Source organism: Channa argus, chromosome 2 (assembly GCF_033026475.1).
Source record: "Channa argus isolate prfri chromosome 2, Channa argus male v1.0, whole genome shotgun sequence".
In the NCBI taxonomy this organism is placed as follows: domain Eukaryota; kingdom Metazoa; phylum Chordata; class Actinopteri; order Anabantiformes; family Channidae; genus Channa; species Channa argus.
In genome coordinates, this window is record NC_090198.1 from 16,218,266 (window position 1) to 16,237,023 (window position 18,758).

Below are 18,758 nucleotides of genomic sequence, written 5' to 3' on the forward strand. Positions count from 1 at the left end.
ACATAGTGTATTAATGTATGAATATCACAGCAATTTTACAATGTAACAAACCATTATATATGAGATGCTCATCAAATGCAAAACGGGCTTGTATCCTTTTCCTGAAGATATGGTGATTAAATAATGTATAATGCATGTGCAGCACAATGATATCCATAATGAGAGGCATAGTTCTCTATGGAGGATGGATAATGATGCAGACAGATTGAAGTTCAACCAGTGAGGCTGCAATGGAAATAAGGGAGTAGCTGGTGCAGCAGAGACTGATGACCATTTTAGACTGGCAGTGCTAACTAACCTATATCTCATTCAGAGTGGCAGGACTCAGCAGAAAGCACAGGAAGGAGCAAATGGATAATGACTGGGGTGAAAGTGAGAGTGAGAGTCACAATAACAATGTTTGCATGTACACTAGAAACCAGGTTACTGAGAAATCAAGGCACAAGACCAGAGAGCATGAATCACAATGCCTCCGTTACTGTAAAAATGAATGTACACGGAGTTGATCGGGAATCCCATGTCTACCCAACACTCATCAACCGGAGGTGCAACATTTGAACTGTCTAATCTGCTGTAAGGATGACATATTTTGTTAGGCAAACTCAGAAATTTGCCTAACATCTCCATGAAAGCTAATCTTTACCATACCACTTTATAATTTATGAAGCCTAAATTCAACCACCAGAAGAAAAAGCTACTGTTAAGCTATAAACAAACTACACCACTGTCACACGACTTTCTCACCATTAATAAACTTCCAATGTTTTTTTTTACCACACTAACTTCCATCAAAGCCTTTTTTCTTATAGTATTCGCAAATTACAAACAGTGAGTAGATGAGTGTCTGTGTCTGACACAATGGCATTTATTGTTTGTGACAATCTCTCTAGGCTCATTCAGCCACTTGTTAGCACCCCATTTTTGCAAAACATGTAAAACCTCAAAAATACTGTGAGGAAAGTGTTTATGAATGAATTTTATTTTATTTTAACTACAGACCCTACTTAAGGCCTCTTACAAAAAACCCACAAACCTTGGTATGAGGTGCAAAAATGCTAGATTTTAAGCTGGTTTTAAGACAATAATAGGAAACCTGTATGGTGTGTATGTGAAAATATGTTTTGGTCACTATATCTGTCTATTTTTATTAAACAATTCAATTTCACGTGGAACACTATTTGTAATCTGTAATCTGAGCCAAAATGCACAGCCCTCATTTTGTGCAAAAATGTCCCACAAAGTTTAGCTGAGACTTATATAAAACAGTCTCACTAAGCTACCATATCACTGCAACTTCCATATTTATGTTTTGGCGTAGGAGTGTTTTCTACCTGTCATGTTTGTTGTAACTGACCCCGGCTCTTTCCTTCACAAGTTGTGAACAGAGTTCACTTGGAAGTGAATTTGCAGTTTGCAGATTAAATTAGATCGGATGTTTATTTTTTGTTAGCTGTAGCTTGTGCAACACATTATGAAGTAAAGTATACTGTCCAACTTTTTTGTTTGTCTTATATTACACCAAATTAAAACAAAGCAAAATAAATAAAGGTTTTACATGCAGACAAGTTTTTCTTTTTAATAACCTGCAGTTCAGATGTGCTTCACTTGTGCTCTTGTTAAAACCTTGTTAGAAACCTGGTCAAGTACATACATTTCATACAATTAATCTTTTTCCAACCAAAAAAGTTACCGGCGAAGGAGCAAATGGGGCAAGGGACTAAGGAAAAAAATAAGATTGAGGGAGAGAGAACCAAGAGGCAAAACAACAGGAGAAGCAACAACAATGGGGGAGGGAGAGGGAGAGGGACTAAAGAGTAATCAGAAGATCAGAGAAAATAAACAAGCAGAGAAGAGACAGTCAGTGAAATGTGAGTGAGAAGACCACAGCTGTCTTAAGGCAAAAGAAAAGTTCTCCCATGAGGGGGGTATTACAATTAAAGAAGTAGTTTCATTACCTTCATTGCCTCCATTATTATTTGAATAATCAGGGTCATGAGTTCCAAGCTGCAACTGAGATTCATATTTTAAGACAAAATGAAGCATTCAGTTTGGTGTAATGTTCAAGCCTTCTCTAGATTTTTCCTCCTCTCACTCATCCTTTCTCTCTGTCTGGTTTTGTGAGAACAATACAATCAACATGAATTATTTATTGGCAACTACATTTGTGTTTTCAAAGTACTGTATGTGCAGACATGTGTGCGCGCATCAGATTGTGTGAGTGTTTGATTCAGATTCAAATGAGCGGAGGGTGTGTTCTGTGGGCACAGGTGTATGCCTGTGTGATTTCATCACTTTGCATGCAAATTTTATCCGAGGATGGCCGCAGAGACCAAGTGGGGATGGAAGATGGAGGAAGAGTGAGAGGAGCCACAGAGGGAAGGGACATGTTCAGGAAATGGATAGAGTGAGAAAGGGAGAGGGAGAAAGATGGTGTGATGACAGAGCTGCAGGCGCTGTGTTTGTGCATGCATCTGCAGGCAAATTAATCATGAGATGGCCTCTTACTCCATTAAAATGCTAATGTAGGAAAATGTAGACATTTCCATATATTTGCAATATATTCCAGAGCCCAAAAAGTGTTTTATGCTAAATGCAGGCTAATGCTGGATGCACAGCTAATATAACGACAAATCTGACCAAGATTAAAAGTCTTTTAAGTAGTGAATTAAAGGGCAGGCTGCATGAAGGGCATGATGCTTGTGTGAATTAATCTATTAGAGACACTGACAAACAGTTTTCTCAGTCAGCTCCTTGCTTTGAGAATTAGCACCTTACAAGACCACACAATGTTTGTGGTTTTTGGTTTCCCTTTTTCTCATTTATGGGTGATGTAACATATATCTGTAAACAAAAAGTGATTTTTACAACTTATGAACAAAAAACAACACCTGCCTGATGCAGTGTGTGCTGTGTCACCACAGGAAGTGAAGACGTGATGGAGACAGAGGAGCACAGCTACAGGGCCATGCTGTTCAACTGCTGTTGTGAGATTCCTTATAGCAGAGTTGCTTGGCCTCTTACTATCCACTTAAAGGGCAATTCTGTAGTTTTTCTATATTAATATGAACATGCCCATTGGTTTGAATGTGAGTGTTAATGGTTGTCTGTTGTACGTCTCTCTGTGACCCTGCGATGGACTGGCAATCTGTCCAGGGTGTGCCCCGCCTCACGCCCGATGGCAGCGGGGATGGGCTCCAGCCCCCCCGAGCCACATAGGATAAGCGGTGACAGATAATGGATGGATGGATGATCCCTTAATTTGCCATAAAATGCAACTTTGTGTAGAAAAATGCTGTCAACATATGTTGCTGTATTTGATGGTCTACATGCAATAATTAACTTATATTAGTGGCTCCAAGTGGTTATAAATTGGTTCTATAAATACATTTGCACAATAAAATATTTTCAGTTCATACAAAAATAGCATTGAAATAAAAACTTGTAGCAAGCTTGTTACTAAAGTTAAGCTCTTTTGTCCTTCAATACACATTTGAGCAAATACAACCACAATTAAATAATGTTTGTGAAAATAATCTAAAGAAGAAAATACTTGAGCATTCTTTCTTTTTTCAGATGAAGGCAACCCTTTAATATTTTAACTAACAACCCTTTGGAGCCAGCTGTGGCCTCTGTCTGCTCTGAACCGATAGAGCAGACAGGCGGTAAATGTGCAAAACATATTTTTGCAGGAACTTGCGAGGATTTGTCAAAACATATTAGTAGGCAGCACAACGCCAGCACTGGCAAATGTCAACTTTGTCTGTGGTGACTGCCATGTTTTCTGCTGAGAATAATTTGCTATTATTAACTTTTTCAAATGTTGTGTATAGTTTGAAAAAAGATATAGAAAGACAACATATTGAGAGTGAGAGATTTGACATATAATTAGCATGTTACAGTTATAGACATGTTAAACTAAACTGAAAGTTCTTTGTGTGCACTCTTCTGTATTCCACATTTAATATAGCAGGCAGGATGCTTTTAAGTTGTTACCTATTATTTAAAATAATACATCAACTGAAAATAGAACAGACATCATTAATGAGAGAACTGGAGGAGTTTTGATAGACGACTTCAGCTTCGTTCATTAGGAGTCATAGTAGTTCACTGCTGTTTAATATTTTCTTCTAGTTAATTCCTGGTATTTTTATATCTTTTTGGGTCATTATCCTGTTGAGAGAGCCACAACCTACATCTGAAACAAAGATTTCTGACACTGAGGAGTATGTGTCCCTCCTGAATGCCTCAACTATGTTCTGATTTTATTGTTCCCTGCACCAAGCATACAAGCCCCATAACTGAGCCTCCTTCATTTTTCACAGTGGGGAAGATGGTTATGTCTTTGAAAGCATATGTTTTCTTCTGAGAACATGGAGCTGAACCAATATCATTCTGTTCAATCTGGGGTAAATTTTCCACTGGCCAACCACAAGTGGGGATGCTGACTTAAACTTGTAAAAAATGTAATAACTGTGGTCACTAAAACATTAGCCTGCTTGGAGCTATTATGTTGACCAATTATTTTCTACCTTATCTCCGAAGACAAGTTTCTTCATTTCTTTATCTTACCCACATCCATTGTATTCATTAAAAGCAAACAGAACAATGAGGAATTTTGTTCATTTAAATAGGCTTAATGAGACTGAAGACAACTATGATCCTAATCCAAAACTATAGTCTTGAAAAATCTCTGGAATTTACTTAATTACCACCATTTTAAAGGGTACTAATGATTTTGCTCAGGCCAACCCGAAAGATTTAAGTGGTGGGCTGGACATAAAAATGAGCTGAAACTTTCTGTAGTGCTTCTTAAAGCCAATCTGCAGATTATAGCACAAAAATAGAGATGAAATGGGTTCGTTTAGCATTATTCCCTTGAATGCAATGCCCCTCACACAAAACAAGAGTCACAAACATTTTCTCACCTAAACTGGTTGGCTTGATAAGTTCATCCAGCATGTCGTAGAAAGGTAGCCTCTGGAGTTTGACGTCTGGGTGGACCGGATGCAGCGTGGCTGAGGTGGGAAGGTGGTGCATAAGACCGGTCAATTCATGTTTCCCAGGGCCGAGCAGTGAGAGGGGCAGCAGGGCTGCGGGTGATGGGGCTCCACCGTGACCAGCATGACCCTCATATGCCAACTGTGTCAGACCAGCGGGAAGTGCTGCACCCCCCCCTCCAACCACTCCAGCTGTGGCTGGGTGGTGCGGTCCAGGCAGGGCTAGCTCTGAGTGGGATACCATTTTGGCAGGAAACCGTCGTCTGTACAGCTCTTTAATCTTCATGTGCACAGCGGGGCTGCAGCCAGCCTTCAGCAGATGCAGTGCCTTGGTCAGCAGCTCATGCTTGCGTCCGTGCTTGTTGCGCCCAGCGTAGCCCAGCAGCACCTGCAGCTCCGACACTCGCAGGCTCATCACCATTTGCTGTGTCAGAGATAGGAGATGAGAGGGAGGAAGATGAGAGGGAGTCTTATGAAACACCAATATTAAACAAAACTAGGTAATGTGAATTTTGCCCAAATTTGCTATATAAAGCTTTAAACCTCACAATATGAATCACAAAGTCTTAGGAAAATGGTCGCAAAATAAGGCATTTTAGTTATCTTCACAGGCCTACCAGTTAGCACACCTAAACTTTCCAAACTGTGAAGGACAACCTATAAGCTGTATCAGTTGCTGCAGACCACGCAAACCACTGACAACAGGAGGCATTAGTCAGTGTTCAATAAATGCACAGTTTTTCTATTATAGATTAATAAAAAAAACTTTATATACCAAAGGATTTTCCCTGGCTCAACCTAGGGCTCAACATGAGGATGAGGCGGTGCCTCCCTGGGGGATAGTGGGATGGTTGCTGCAGCAAGAGCATGGGAAAAACTGCTGTCTGCATTTATCTCAGATCAAATGTGTTTTTAGTTGTTACGAAAGCTGGGTGAAGGGGTACGAGAGGCTCTCAAAGACAACCATGAATGCTAATTTTAAGACAATATTTTTAATTGATAATAATCCAATTAACAATTATTTGTTTAATTGAGAAGATACATTCCAAAATATTAAACACACCAAACAATTTTCACAAACAACAATTTTCACAAATTATTTGATATGAGTAAATGTGTTGGACTCCATCAAAAGGGCTGTAGCTTCCAACAGTAAAAAATATACAATTCTAATAATTACAAACAATGAAACCAGTCACATGGTGTGGGAAGGGTATGGAGGAGGGGGGTTCCCAACAGTATCTAATCATTCAACAAGGTTCAATAATGCTTCTTCTAACCAAATCACTTATCCTAATCTGTATCTACACTCACTTCTACTGCCAGGTGGAATTCATCAAAGATCAGTTATAACGTTGGATGTTCTAACTTAACACTTCCTGCAGCTGTTTAAACATTTAAAACCCCAGACTAGTGAACACAAAGCTGCATCAATAACACACGGCTGTTGCGCCAAATGTTAAAATTCTACTGCTGCATTACTACATCTAACTAAGAATAAAGCAGCAAAAACGTAGCTCATTAATATTTCATGTGCCCTTGAGCAAGGCACTGTCTGCTCTAGATGTGTGAGGATACTGGGCACATCCCTGTTGTGAGCTAAGATGCTAGAATATGAGGAAGTACACAGATAGAGAAGAACTCTGGGGTGGAAGATGCTCAGTAGAGGAAACAACTAAGAAGCGTTTTTATGTAATTTCATTTCTTGAAAATCCTAAAGCTAAACCAAGAACAACTTCCTCAAACCAGAGTCAAATGTAACTGCTAATTGTCAGCCACACCATCATGTCAGTATTGGTGTGTTTGAAGCTTAGCAACAATAGCAAAACATCAACAAATTATTTTTTCATTGTTGTTGTGACAAATATACAGAGCTGAATACAGAACATAGTAGAAAGAGAAACACATGCTTAGTATCTTAAAGTGAAGGTGGGTGGAAAAGGGTTCACAGTCAATCCTCAGTTTATTAATTAAAATCCAACACTAACAACGATTAGCCCTCCCCAATTTCTAACGGGCTTGGACTGGCACTGCACAGCTGGGGATGGGAATGTGTCTTGCCCAGAGACACTTTGACATATATCCGGGGCCGGGGATCGAACCATTGACCCTGTGGTCCGTGGATGACTGCCTTTACTGCCTCAAATGAGCTACAGCCGCCCCTATTTTACTTCACCCCACTGCTGCTTTATCTTTTTTTTGCAGGAATACAGCAAAGCCACAAATCTGACATCTGCAACATTGAAAAAGAGCTGAGGCCTATTACACTGCTGTCTTATACTTTGCTATGAACACCAATAAAAAAAAAAAAATCAAAAGTCAATAATAACCTTCTTTTTCATAAGTAGCCCAGGTGTGACAGAAACCTCTCACCCTGGTCCCACCACACAACTCTACTGTGTCATTAATAGAGAAGTATTTACGGTAGTGTGGAAAGGAACTGAAACCCCCAAAAGTTGTGCAGTTTACTGGTAAGCATGTTTCACTTTTGCACATCCACTTTTCAGCCTGCAAGTGCAGCAAACCAATACGTGCTTTAAATAACAGCACAACACCTAAAACAATCTGAAGCCAAGCAGCATGGTCAGATGTAAAAATGTTTAATAAAGTAAGATGTAAGTTGAATGGAGAGTTATTTCTTTCCATTAAAGAAATAGTGAAATCATCTACAAATAAATAAACCTTGGATGATGAGAGATAACTTACCAAGTCATGAGTGATTTATTAAATCATTCCTTGTTTGGTAAGAAAATACTCATAAACTCCCTGTCAGGTTCAGGTTCAGATAATTACAACAACATGTTTTAGCCAGAAGATGATGTTCTGTGAACAATACAAATAATAATACAACCCATAAAGACAAAACCTTTGTCATTGTTTTAGCTGCCTTCTATTGAACTATAATGTAATATGTAACTGTTGATACAGATTACTATTCTTCATGATAAGTTTCCGTAATTAGATGTTAGGGCTGATACAGTGGTAATACAATATACATTTCCAGTACCACTGTATGTTTGTTTTCAATCAAACTAAAGTAACATCACACCACAAGGACAACTACAACACAAAAAAAAGCTGAAGGAAAAACACAAAAGCTAATTTCCTAAATATCTTATGATCTTGAGGAACTGGTCAGAAAAACAAGCCATATGATCATGGAACATTCAGATATGCAATGCCGTGATGTTAGTTAATAATTGTTAGTTGAAGCCTTAGTAAATACAGCACAGATGTAGGCAGTAAATGGAAAATGTGAAAAAAAAAACAAAAACACACAACGCACACAACAATGCAAACCATGGAAACAAGTACCTGTTACTAAGGCTTCAGGATTAGGACTGAAATGACAGTTATATCCATTATTAATTTCTTTATTTTCTAAATTGTTCAGTCTTTAAAATGTCAGATAACCCTTAAGTTCCCAGAGGCAAAATTTACATTTACTTACATTGACTGTCTTTAGCATCACAGAAGAATGGGTCAAACTATAACTGATTAGACTGCTTCCTAAAATAGTCTATACCACGTCAAAATGTAAAACTGTTCATGACAACTTATAGAGTCCAATAGAGAATGTCGAGTTGTGAAAAAAAGGAAGAAATTATTCTTTAGGTAGCAACACGTTCCAGAGTCACAACCAAAAATGAAAACCCAGCCTTCCACTCACCATCTGAACAACAGGGGGATCCTAACAACATGGCACACGTATATACACATTTTATACAGGGTGATGTCAAAATGTTGTCTTCAAATTAGTGATGCCCACATAACACTGGAACAAGGCTAGAAAGAGTACACACCTGACAACTGGAAGTTCTGAGGTAGACAAACACACAAATTCTGTGGGAACGCAAATTCTCGCTTGACCTTTTGCCAAAACAAATATGGTGATGACCTGCATTTTAATAAACTGAGCAACTTTCTCTGAAAAACAAACAAACAAAAAACAAAAAGATGAACACAGATTTGGGGTGAGTTTTAACACGGACTGTGTAGTAAACAGAGTAATATGGGGTCAAAATAACTTAAAATAACACAAGGAGAACTTCGGGTAGAGCGCTAGTTTCTGCAGATCTCCCTTGACGGTCCCTGATCTGTCACCAATGTCAGTCCTAAATATTAAACATGTTTAAAATGGTCTTTTTAATTTTTCCAACTCAGCCTACCTGCTCAGCCAACATGACCTTAACATGACATCAGGTGCAGATTACGTTTTTCAAGTATTAGTACCAGCACACATAGGGCAGTATCACATCTGATACCTGATACAGGTATCGATATTGCGACACCCTAACTTCAAACAAAATGTCAAAAAACACTTAGTTTGACTTGATAATTGACAAAGAAAAGAGAAATCGGAGAAACTAGAATTAGAGAAAAAAACCCTATCTAACAGTCTTTTACTAGTTTTGCTTTAAAAATGCCTGGAATAATAAGATGAATCAAATACTTATTACACATCTGTTTCATTTTAAAAATTAGAAAATTCATTAATTATCAAAATAGTTGGAACTTATTATTCAGTCGATTGGGTTGACTTATTTCCTACACACAAGGGTATTGGACATTGAGGTTATGGGAAAACACAGGTTGTTAAATTCCTGCATGGAAAGGAACATTTCAGACAACCTGAACTCCAACCAAGCTCCACACGCTTAAAGTGACAGAGCAGAGGCTGCTGTTTACACATCAAACACTGCATCTTGTGTACAGGTGCCTGCGCACACACACACACACACACACATACACACACGGATCAACAAAGTGAATGCAATGAATGCGACATACAGACAAAAATACAAGTGAGGACATAGACTTGTCCTTGCACTACTGACATTTGGCAAAGGCACATTCATTCAGGGAAAAAAATCAGGGAGACACCCATATGTGAATGTAATTCTGATCTAACTCTGATTTAAACTGCAGTTATAAAAACAGATCAGTCAAACGCAGATGTCTCCTGCTGCATAACAACAGAGCTAAATCGCAGGTGCAACATGCAGGCAGCAGCTGTCTGTTGATTTTCGATGTTCAGAGATATTTTTAACAGAAAAATCATTTTGATAATCCAATATTTTTCTGTTTAGAATCCAAAGACTTGGACAGTACACACACACTTAACACACACACACACAGACACTGTATGAGTTCTACACTGCATTGGATCCTGCTGGCGACATAAATGACCAGTTCCATGAAAAATGCATGAGGTGGAAAAGAGTGGGATGTGAAAAAAATGATGACACTGGCTGCCCACCATTTCACTCATACACACATGCACACCCTCGCACACACACAAACACTCACAGGCACACACACACCTTAACACCAACATACGCACAAAACCTCCCCAGCCACTTTCTGTGCTAAGCAAACACACACAAAAGAGAGACAAACACTAACACAAGCACAAATACTGGCTCACATAAACCTGACACAGACACACACACACAGACACACACACACACACTCTTCCACCACACTGCGGATGTGTAACATTCCTCTGGCTTAAAAAAGCAGGAAAACAAATAGAGGAGAGAAAAAAGTGGAGCGGGTGGTGTTGGAGCACAGACACATGAACAGCTAATGGTTCTCACTGTCTCCTCTTTCCTTTCTCTCCTCCATCAGTCAATCACTCTCTCTCAGGACAGGTGTCCCCCCCAAACTCCTCATTCTTCCTGAATGACCTGTTGCTCTGAGTTTTGTTTACATAATGATTTATAATACTTTTTATTCGCCCTAGAATTTAGACTCTGCTACCAACTCTTTTATAAAATTCACCAGTTTATGGCTCAAAACAGACAGACAGCGCTGATTTCATAAAGTAGAAGATAATGAAAAATTCAAAAACTAATGGGACACAAATACCAATCTGAATGTCGAAATACAGGTTAAAACACCTGTTTAAACGCTCACCTCTAAACAGATGGATAAATACAGCATGAGAATGACAGAAAAGTCGAAAACTAATCACAGACTGGAAAGGTGTGAGAGAAGGTGGTTTCTGAACCTATCCAACCATCCAACAGGCAACTCTGACAGAGTATACTCAAAAATTAACAGTTCAATACCAAGAGATACTCAGTTTACTATAACACAAATGTCTGAAAAAGAAGTAGGTATCATCAGCAAATACAGCAAAAGATCAACGGCTTTCGGCTTGTCCCTTCAGGGGTCGCCACAGCAGAACGGGTTCCGCATGTTGATTTGGCATGTGTTTTTACGCCGCTGTGGTGACCCTGAACTCACGGGATAAGCCAAAAGGACAAAAAACAAAACAAAATAAAACAAAACCAAAAGTCATTATAAACTGAATATATTTTGAACTGTTGATCCTACTAAACAAACAATACAGAGAAGTTGACTTGGGTTTAACTTAACATTGATGGACATATTGCACTAGGTTTGCACTGACTTCTTATGCACTGAGCCATTTATCCATTTAACAATCAACAAACATGAAAAAAAATCAGTTCAGTGCAGCCCCAACTTAATTAACAATTAGAGAAAACATTTGATGTGCTGCTGCACTTAATGATGAAACAACTAACCTGAGCCTGAATGGTTAGTTGGTCACTGAAAAACAACAAAATGCTTTATCAAAGACACATTTTGAGATTATAATGCCACATTATTATTAGTAGGCATCACAATAAAAATCATTTTCATTTTACAATCTCAAAATTGATGCTATAGTCTAACACTGAAACACAAAAACTAGCACCATGCCGTCACAGCTGCGGCTGCATAGGAAAACAAGGTTTGAATGTAACACATTTGTGTGAGAATGTTCTCTATTGTGTTGTTTAACTGAAACAACTTGACATGTTGGTGCAAACGGAAGATGCAACAAAGGAAGAAGGGTGAAAGAGGGAGAGAGGATACAACACAAAGAGAACAACTAGTGGTAACAGGGGAATTCTCGCACACACATATACATGCACCGTGCACACCAGTGTGGGTTTTCAAAGCTGAAGCAGAGATTCTTGCCTTACGTTGACCCATTGTAAAGAACAGATGAGGATTCACTGAATCCACCAGAGATGCAAATATCATCAGAAGGGAAAGGCCCCTAAAACAACAGTTTGACCAACACATGACACTAAACCCAAAGCCCGCAAAAACCCAGAATGATGAAATCTCTCCAGGAAAGTTAACAATTGCACAAAAATTAATTTAGTAGGAAGGAAGAAATGTGCAAACAAAGGTCCTTTCACATTTTACAGGAGAGTTACTGACTCATTTAGTTGTTGTGGGAAAACACAACAACTCCAACACAATCTGAACTAACCATCCTGCATACACATCAACACTTAAAGACACCAAACGATGGCTACATGACTTATGTTTTGGCATATGATACATGGATAACAGATACTGGTATATAGAAAATGTAATTCCTATAATGTAATGCACATATGCACATGATATTACTTTAACATCAAAGTATCATGTTCTTTAGCCAAATTGCTTTTAATTAACAGTGTTGACAATCAATATGGATTCAATTAAAATTAAAAGGTAAGCAAGAAAAATTCCAGTATTGGTCCCCATTGATGTATGTAATACCTGATGGCCAGTCACTATTCAGGTGGACACTGCATTTTCACCAGTTTTGACTTTGGGTTGACTTGCTTACCTCAATTCTAAGCTTCTTTGTAAATTGTGTTGTGTTTTGATACAACTGTTGTGTTTGTTGAACAAAAGAGAAGGAGAAAGAAGGCATTTAGATGTGAAAGCAAAAGTGAGCTATTATAATTAGCCAGTTTGCTGAAGGCATAATGTTAGTGTTAGTGTTTATTTTAGGCACGACCTCAGTGATGGTCAATACAGTTTTATCTCTCCCCACATGTTTAGCAGATTCTTGTTAGACCCGCAGAGTGGTGTGTAGAGTAATTATTTCCTGTGTCCAGAGATGGTGAGAAAGACGGGTGGAGGGATGAGGATCGGGAGAGAGGGAGCCTCCAAACCAAATGAAATTCTCCACAGCTCCAGTGAAAACATAGGAGGGAGGGGGAGGATGGGAGGAGGCTAAAAGCTGGAGGTGGCAGCTGAGAAGGACATGTTATCTGTAAAAAAAAATTATTGTTTGAAACGTGTAATGCTGCCGTCTTACCAACAACAGCTTCCAAAGTGACCATGTGCCGCAAACAAAGGAGTCATCACAATCTAGTCATCTGGACATTAATGGGGTGGTGAAGCCGATGTTTAAAAATATATGTTTACGGTTCTAGAAACTCCAGAATAACGCCTCCCACTTCTCGCCTCTATTACAGTAAGATTTTAAAATCACAGCACTAATCTGAAGCTTATGTCTTATCGAAGAGACAGAGAGAGACTCACAGTGACACTACTGCATGTGTCCGAGGCTTAAATGTTATTAAAACAATCGTGTGCACACGTCTCACGGTAAACACACACCTGTTAGTGCCGCTGTGTTGCAGCACAGAGCAGTTGGCTGCAGTGGAGCCATAATGAGAGGAAACAGGCAGCGCGGAGGCCCATTTGATGAGGAGAGACAGGTTGGGACTGGCCAGAGGCCGAGCTGCCCTGAATGGGCTGTTTTATCTCTCAGGAGAAACACTGGCCTCCAAAACTGCAGCCTAGTTCCAGTTTCTGAGAAAGGCCAGTTCAACACAGGTTACCTCTCACTTCTGCAATGATTTATCCTGTAGTATTCATCTTGTATTTCCCTTGTTATTTTAGAGTCAGTAGCGGTGATCCATTATACTGCTGTCATACACTTTTTTTTGGCACCTCTGTCATCTTGTATCATTTTTTTTACTAGTTTCATCCATGGATATCTGTATAGTTTATCATAGTTTTTATTTTGCTTTATATGTTTTGTTGTAACACTTGTTGTGAAGGTGCATACCATAGCTTTTCATGACTTTACAGATGCATTCATGCTTGGAAAGTCACAAATTCAGGCATGTTAATAATTCATAATCTGATACTAAAGGACTAAACAAAAATTAACACTCATCTCACTGATGCCTTAATAGAAGAACAAAAAATTATTCTTTTTAGTTACGTCTGAGCCATAATTTTCTGCAAAACAAACCCAATCCTCCATCTTTCTCTACATCAGCTGCATCAGTATCCATTCTTTAATTGCAAGTATAACTTGAACACCTTCTATGCATGAAGAGTAAACATGTCTTTAAAAAAAATATCTTATTCTCTTATGCCTCACTTTTTCAGGCTATGTTGGGTCAACAGTTTATTTGAGATATTTTCTTCACAAACCAAGTCAGTTGCCCTTTTTGTATATTTTTGAACTATTTGTGCCATAGCCTGTCTCCTTCAAAAGACAAGAATTACTGTAACTGTGCAAATGCCAAGTAAAAACCTGTCTTAACTTCAGAATTTTTGTATTTTTGTGGTTATAACAGAAGTTTCAGTTGCACTGAAGCTTGACCTTTTATCAGGAAAGGAACCATATATGGTAACTTCCACTTTAAAAACATCTCACCCCTGCGTCTCTTAAACTGTTTCATAAAGTACCATGAACAGGACTGGACTGGAGTTGACTTTGACAGGTGAAACAGGTCAAACAAGACACAAGTCATCTTGTTTGAAAGCAATTTCTAACATGATTATATTACTATGTTACTAAGGTTTGTGTTTACAAATTAGATTTTTTGAAAGTGCACTTATTTTTTTACAATGTTTACATAAGGTTAGAAATTATTCTCACCATTTATTTGGATACATACAGTGACTTATTGCAGTGGATTTTGCACTTTATCAGGTGCGTGATATTTTGGCACTAGTGTCATAAGTTCCATAAGACAAATTTCTGAATTTCCAAATAAATGTTCCTTCATCTTTATATGTGTATATTTTACAATAATTGATCCACATATGGTTAGATTGTTTTTTTAACCATGTGAGTAAGGAATTGTATATGGCAACTTCTTTGACTTTGATGTCCCGCCTAAATTCTGAAATTTCCTTTAAAATCAAAAAGGAAAAAAATCTTCTTATATCCACCAATAGCACTCAATGATTGAATTTTTAAATTTCCTTGTATTTCAATGATGGTTGAATGGTATGGTAAATAAATGTGGATAAAGTAGATAACTTAAATTTGCACATTCATCTCAGACATTACTGTTCTTTGCTGCTGTAAATTTACCATTGACCCAGAGGAGTTAAATTTCAGTCCAGTGTATGTTTGTGCATATTGTGGACTGACAATAAAGCTTCTGGAATACATTTGATTTCTAGCCATCAAAATTAATTTGTTATTTCTCTATGGTATAAAAGTGGTCACTGCTTTACTTGAAGGGCCACAAACATGATGAAGATGACTAATGCTTAATTAATTATGATTAAAGCTCTTAGAATTAAACAGAATACATGTGCACAGCTGTAACTAATCAGCTTTATGGTCTGTCCCCTTCACAGCAAACTTTATGTGAACATCATTAGTTCTTGCATTTATTAATGTATTGCTTTTGCATTAATTTGACATTAAATAATGTTCATTCTTGTATAGCCTTGATAGCTCAGAGGTATTACATATGGTACATAAATTCAAGATTTTACATGCCTGAAGCCAAGGTAGATGTGCCCTTACCATAAGGTGGTACTGTATATTTTATCTGAGCAACATAACACCAAAAATAAAGCAACTATGATGATGCAGCCATTATCAATGTAATTTACACTTGAGCTTTTCCTGCTGTAAAACATCATTAGTTAAAAAGATTTGCTGTAGAATCAATGTAGTTTTTATTTTTGATTTAATCACATCTCAGCTTTTAAATTTTCAAAGGGGAAATGACTACAAACTAGTGCAAACAGGAAATTCAAACACAAGTACACCACTTCACTGTTATTGTGTGTGATGCTTCAGCTCAACTTCAGAGCACACATTTAGTGAGGGCAGTCACAAAGACTGTGCATGGATTAGACATGGCACAGCAAGAGTTAGCATGCAAGGGAAAACATTCATACACATGCACGCACGCAACTGATCAAGACCTACACACATGAGATTATTAACCTCACAGTGATCGCATGTGCTGGCCAAATGGAGGGTGTGTGCACAAAATCTGTGTGTTTGTGTGTGTGTGTGTGTGTGTGTGTGTGTGTGTGTGTGTGTGTGTGTGTGTGTGTGTGTGTGTGTGAGAAACCTCAAATCCACCATTCAGTCACATGACCCTCATATGACAAGCACACAATAACACTTTCTGCATGTTTGTGTGAATAAATCTGAAACTATTCTCCAACTGCAACAAATGGTCGAAACCTCTCTTTACACCGAGCAGTGAGATCAAAAATGAAAACATTTCTGATGATGGTGATGATGATGATGATGACTATGATGAACCCCACTCAGGCTTAAAAACAGCACAGGTTGCAAGACTGAAACATCCTGGTACTAATTTAGCCTGCATAGGAGGACAAATTTAGGCTTGCTTTTTTCCCCCCATCGCCTGAGGTGACACAGTACACCATCAATATTTTCCATTCCTGATGACGACACTGGAAGGTAATGTGGTGAAACAGGAGTCTTCAGACCACACCTTGAATATGACTCTAACTTACAGCCTGTATCATAATTTTACCATTACATTCACACATTAGTCAGAAAACACTGGCTTCATCTTAGGTTGCACTAAAATCTACTGGTTTACATCACTTTTGCCTGACTAAGGATGCTGAAGGTTTTTAAGGACTGCAACCAACCACCTATCAAATGCTATAATCACAAAATTTTTTATCAAGAAATTGATGTTTAGTGTTTTCTTTAGTGTTTTCAGCCATCTCAAACACGCGTTCTTCAGGGACTGCAGCTGGTTACAGCAATTACTGGAAATGCTTATTTCAAAGGTCAAGAACAAACATCGACAATCAGAAACTGATTGTCTGACTTGATACCAACTTTTATTTGTGCATGGTTTCAGTACTCTGTATACAAAAAGAGGTTCACCTTACTCATAGAATTTGTCGTGAACAAAGAGTTCTCAACTAAACAAATGTTCCCCTATGTTTAAGCTTTTTACAGGCCATTGTCTTAGTGGTTTGTCTAAGGAAAGGGAACTTTGGCCATGGATGGATACAAGAAAATTGTTGAACAATAAAGTATAAAATAAAGAGTTCCCTCTGGGTCTATCGTACTCTCTCAACAGCATGTATTTCATTAAATGACATTTTAAAACAGATTGTTCACTGGAGGCTGGCAGGGCCTGATGCAAGTTCAACCCAAAGTCATAAACAAATGTCAGCTCACAAGCACTGATGTGGGTCTGACCCTTACCACAGCATCAGACTGAATAGGACATAGTAAAGTCTTATGTCCACTGCTTGTTGTTACACTTAAAGATACCAAAATAGAGCAGTTTAAAGCTGCATTTCCTTTTGAGCTCACGCACTGGCTGGAAGAAACATACAAATCTGAGGTGAACAGTAATGCAGTTGTTCTGACTCTCAGGAGACTGGAAGATGGTGAGGCTAATAATGTTGCACCAAGACGATTCTGCAAAGGTTCTGCAGGATGTGTGTGTTTGTGTGTGGGTGTGTGGAGGTTGTGTAGGCGGATGGGGGGAGCATGCACACTACCTGGCCATTATATAAAGCTCCCACTCTCAGCTAGAGGGCTCTGTGCTGAGTGCCAGCTCCCTCCCCATCCTCCTCCCCTCTCTGTCCTCCCATCCCCCCACCTCTTAGCCTTCCAGCTTCTCTGACTCAGGCTTAACTCTGAAATACCTCCGCCTGTTGTTTTCTCTCCCTCCTGCTCCATGGTATCAAAATCACAGTGCACATTGTGAATCAAACAAAGGCCGAGTTTGGGACAAAAATATGGATCAGACCATTCCTTTTCCAAACAGGATCAACTCATGTTACCCAGCTGGACTGAGTTCAAAATGATCATTTTTTAATCCTAAGTATACATGAAAAGCTGTGCCACCACACCTGAGACTACAGGGGTCTAGTCTCAGCTTGCCACTGCCTCATCTTGAATACTCAATGGCACAAATGAGGGTTTGCGATACGATACCACAACAGTGCAGGTATAAGCTGCTGGTAGGAACCAAATATAGTATTTTACTTCAAGGTGGAAAAACCTAGATGAAGAAATCTGATGATGCTAATTAAGCAGGGCACAACACTGGCTCGATTAGTACTGACCTCATCACCCCTGTGCTGTGAAAAGTAAAAGAAGTAACACTTTAGAACAAAGACACCAAAATCCCATTGCACTGGTCTGGCAGGAAAATAAAATAAGAGTAGGAAGATACCGGCAAGCTGGACTCACCCTCTGCATCTTTTTATCTTGCAGAGTTGGCAAAGGTCTGCAGACAACGAGATGAAGGGGAATAGTAGAGAGTAGCCTGAGACTGCAGACTGTGCAGCAAACATGTTGCTGGTGGAGGTGTTACAATCTTTTAGCGTGATGTTAAATTTTGGATGAGGCTTAGAACATTAAAGAAGTGGAAATCTGTAAGTAGCTCCCATTAGAAGCCTATCTGTCTGTGTATGTATGTATATGTGTACACACACACACACACACACACACACACACACACACACACACACACACACACACACAGGGGTCTGACTGCTTTTTGTGGGCATTTGTCATTATTTCTGACATTTTACAGACTAAACTAATAATCAACTAATAGAATGGAGAACAAATCATTAAAATAACTGGCATCCATTATCCCTCTTAGATCCCTACCGAGAACTGATGTTATCACACTTAGCCGATTACTTCCCCCAAATCTGTTTATTGCAGAGTAA

At 38.8% G+C, this 18,758-nt stretch overlaps 1 protein-coding gene across 1 annotated transcript in view; it reads right to left on the reverse strand.

Moving 5' to 3' along the window:
- LOC137119576 (E3 SUMO-protein ligase PIAS1-like) overlaps positions 1-18,758 on the reverse strand; it is a 46,507-nt gene that overhangs the window by 21,905 nt on the left and 5,844 nt on the right. Inside the window, exon 2 of the mRNA XM_067495862.1 lies at positions 4,926-5,421. Coding sequence (XP_067351963.1) covers positions 4,926-5,421 — 496 coding nt within the window. The remainder of the gene's footprint in view (positions 1-4,925; positions 5,422-18,758) is intronic.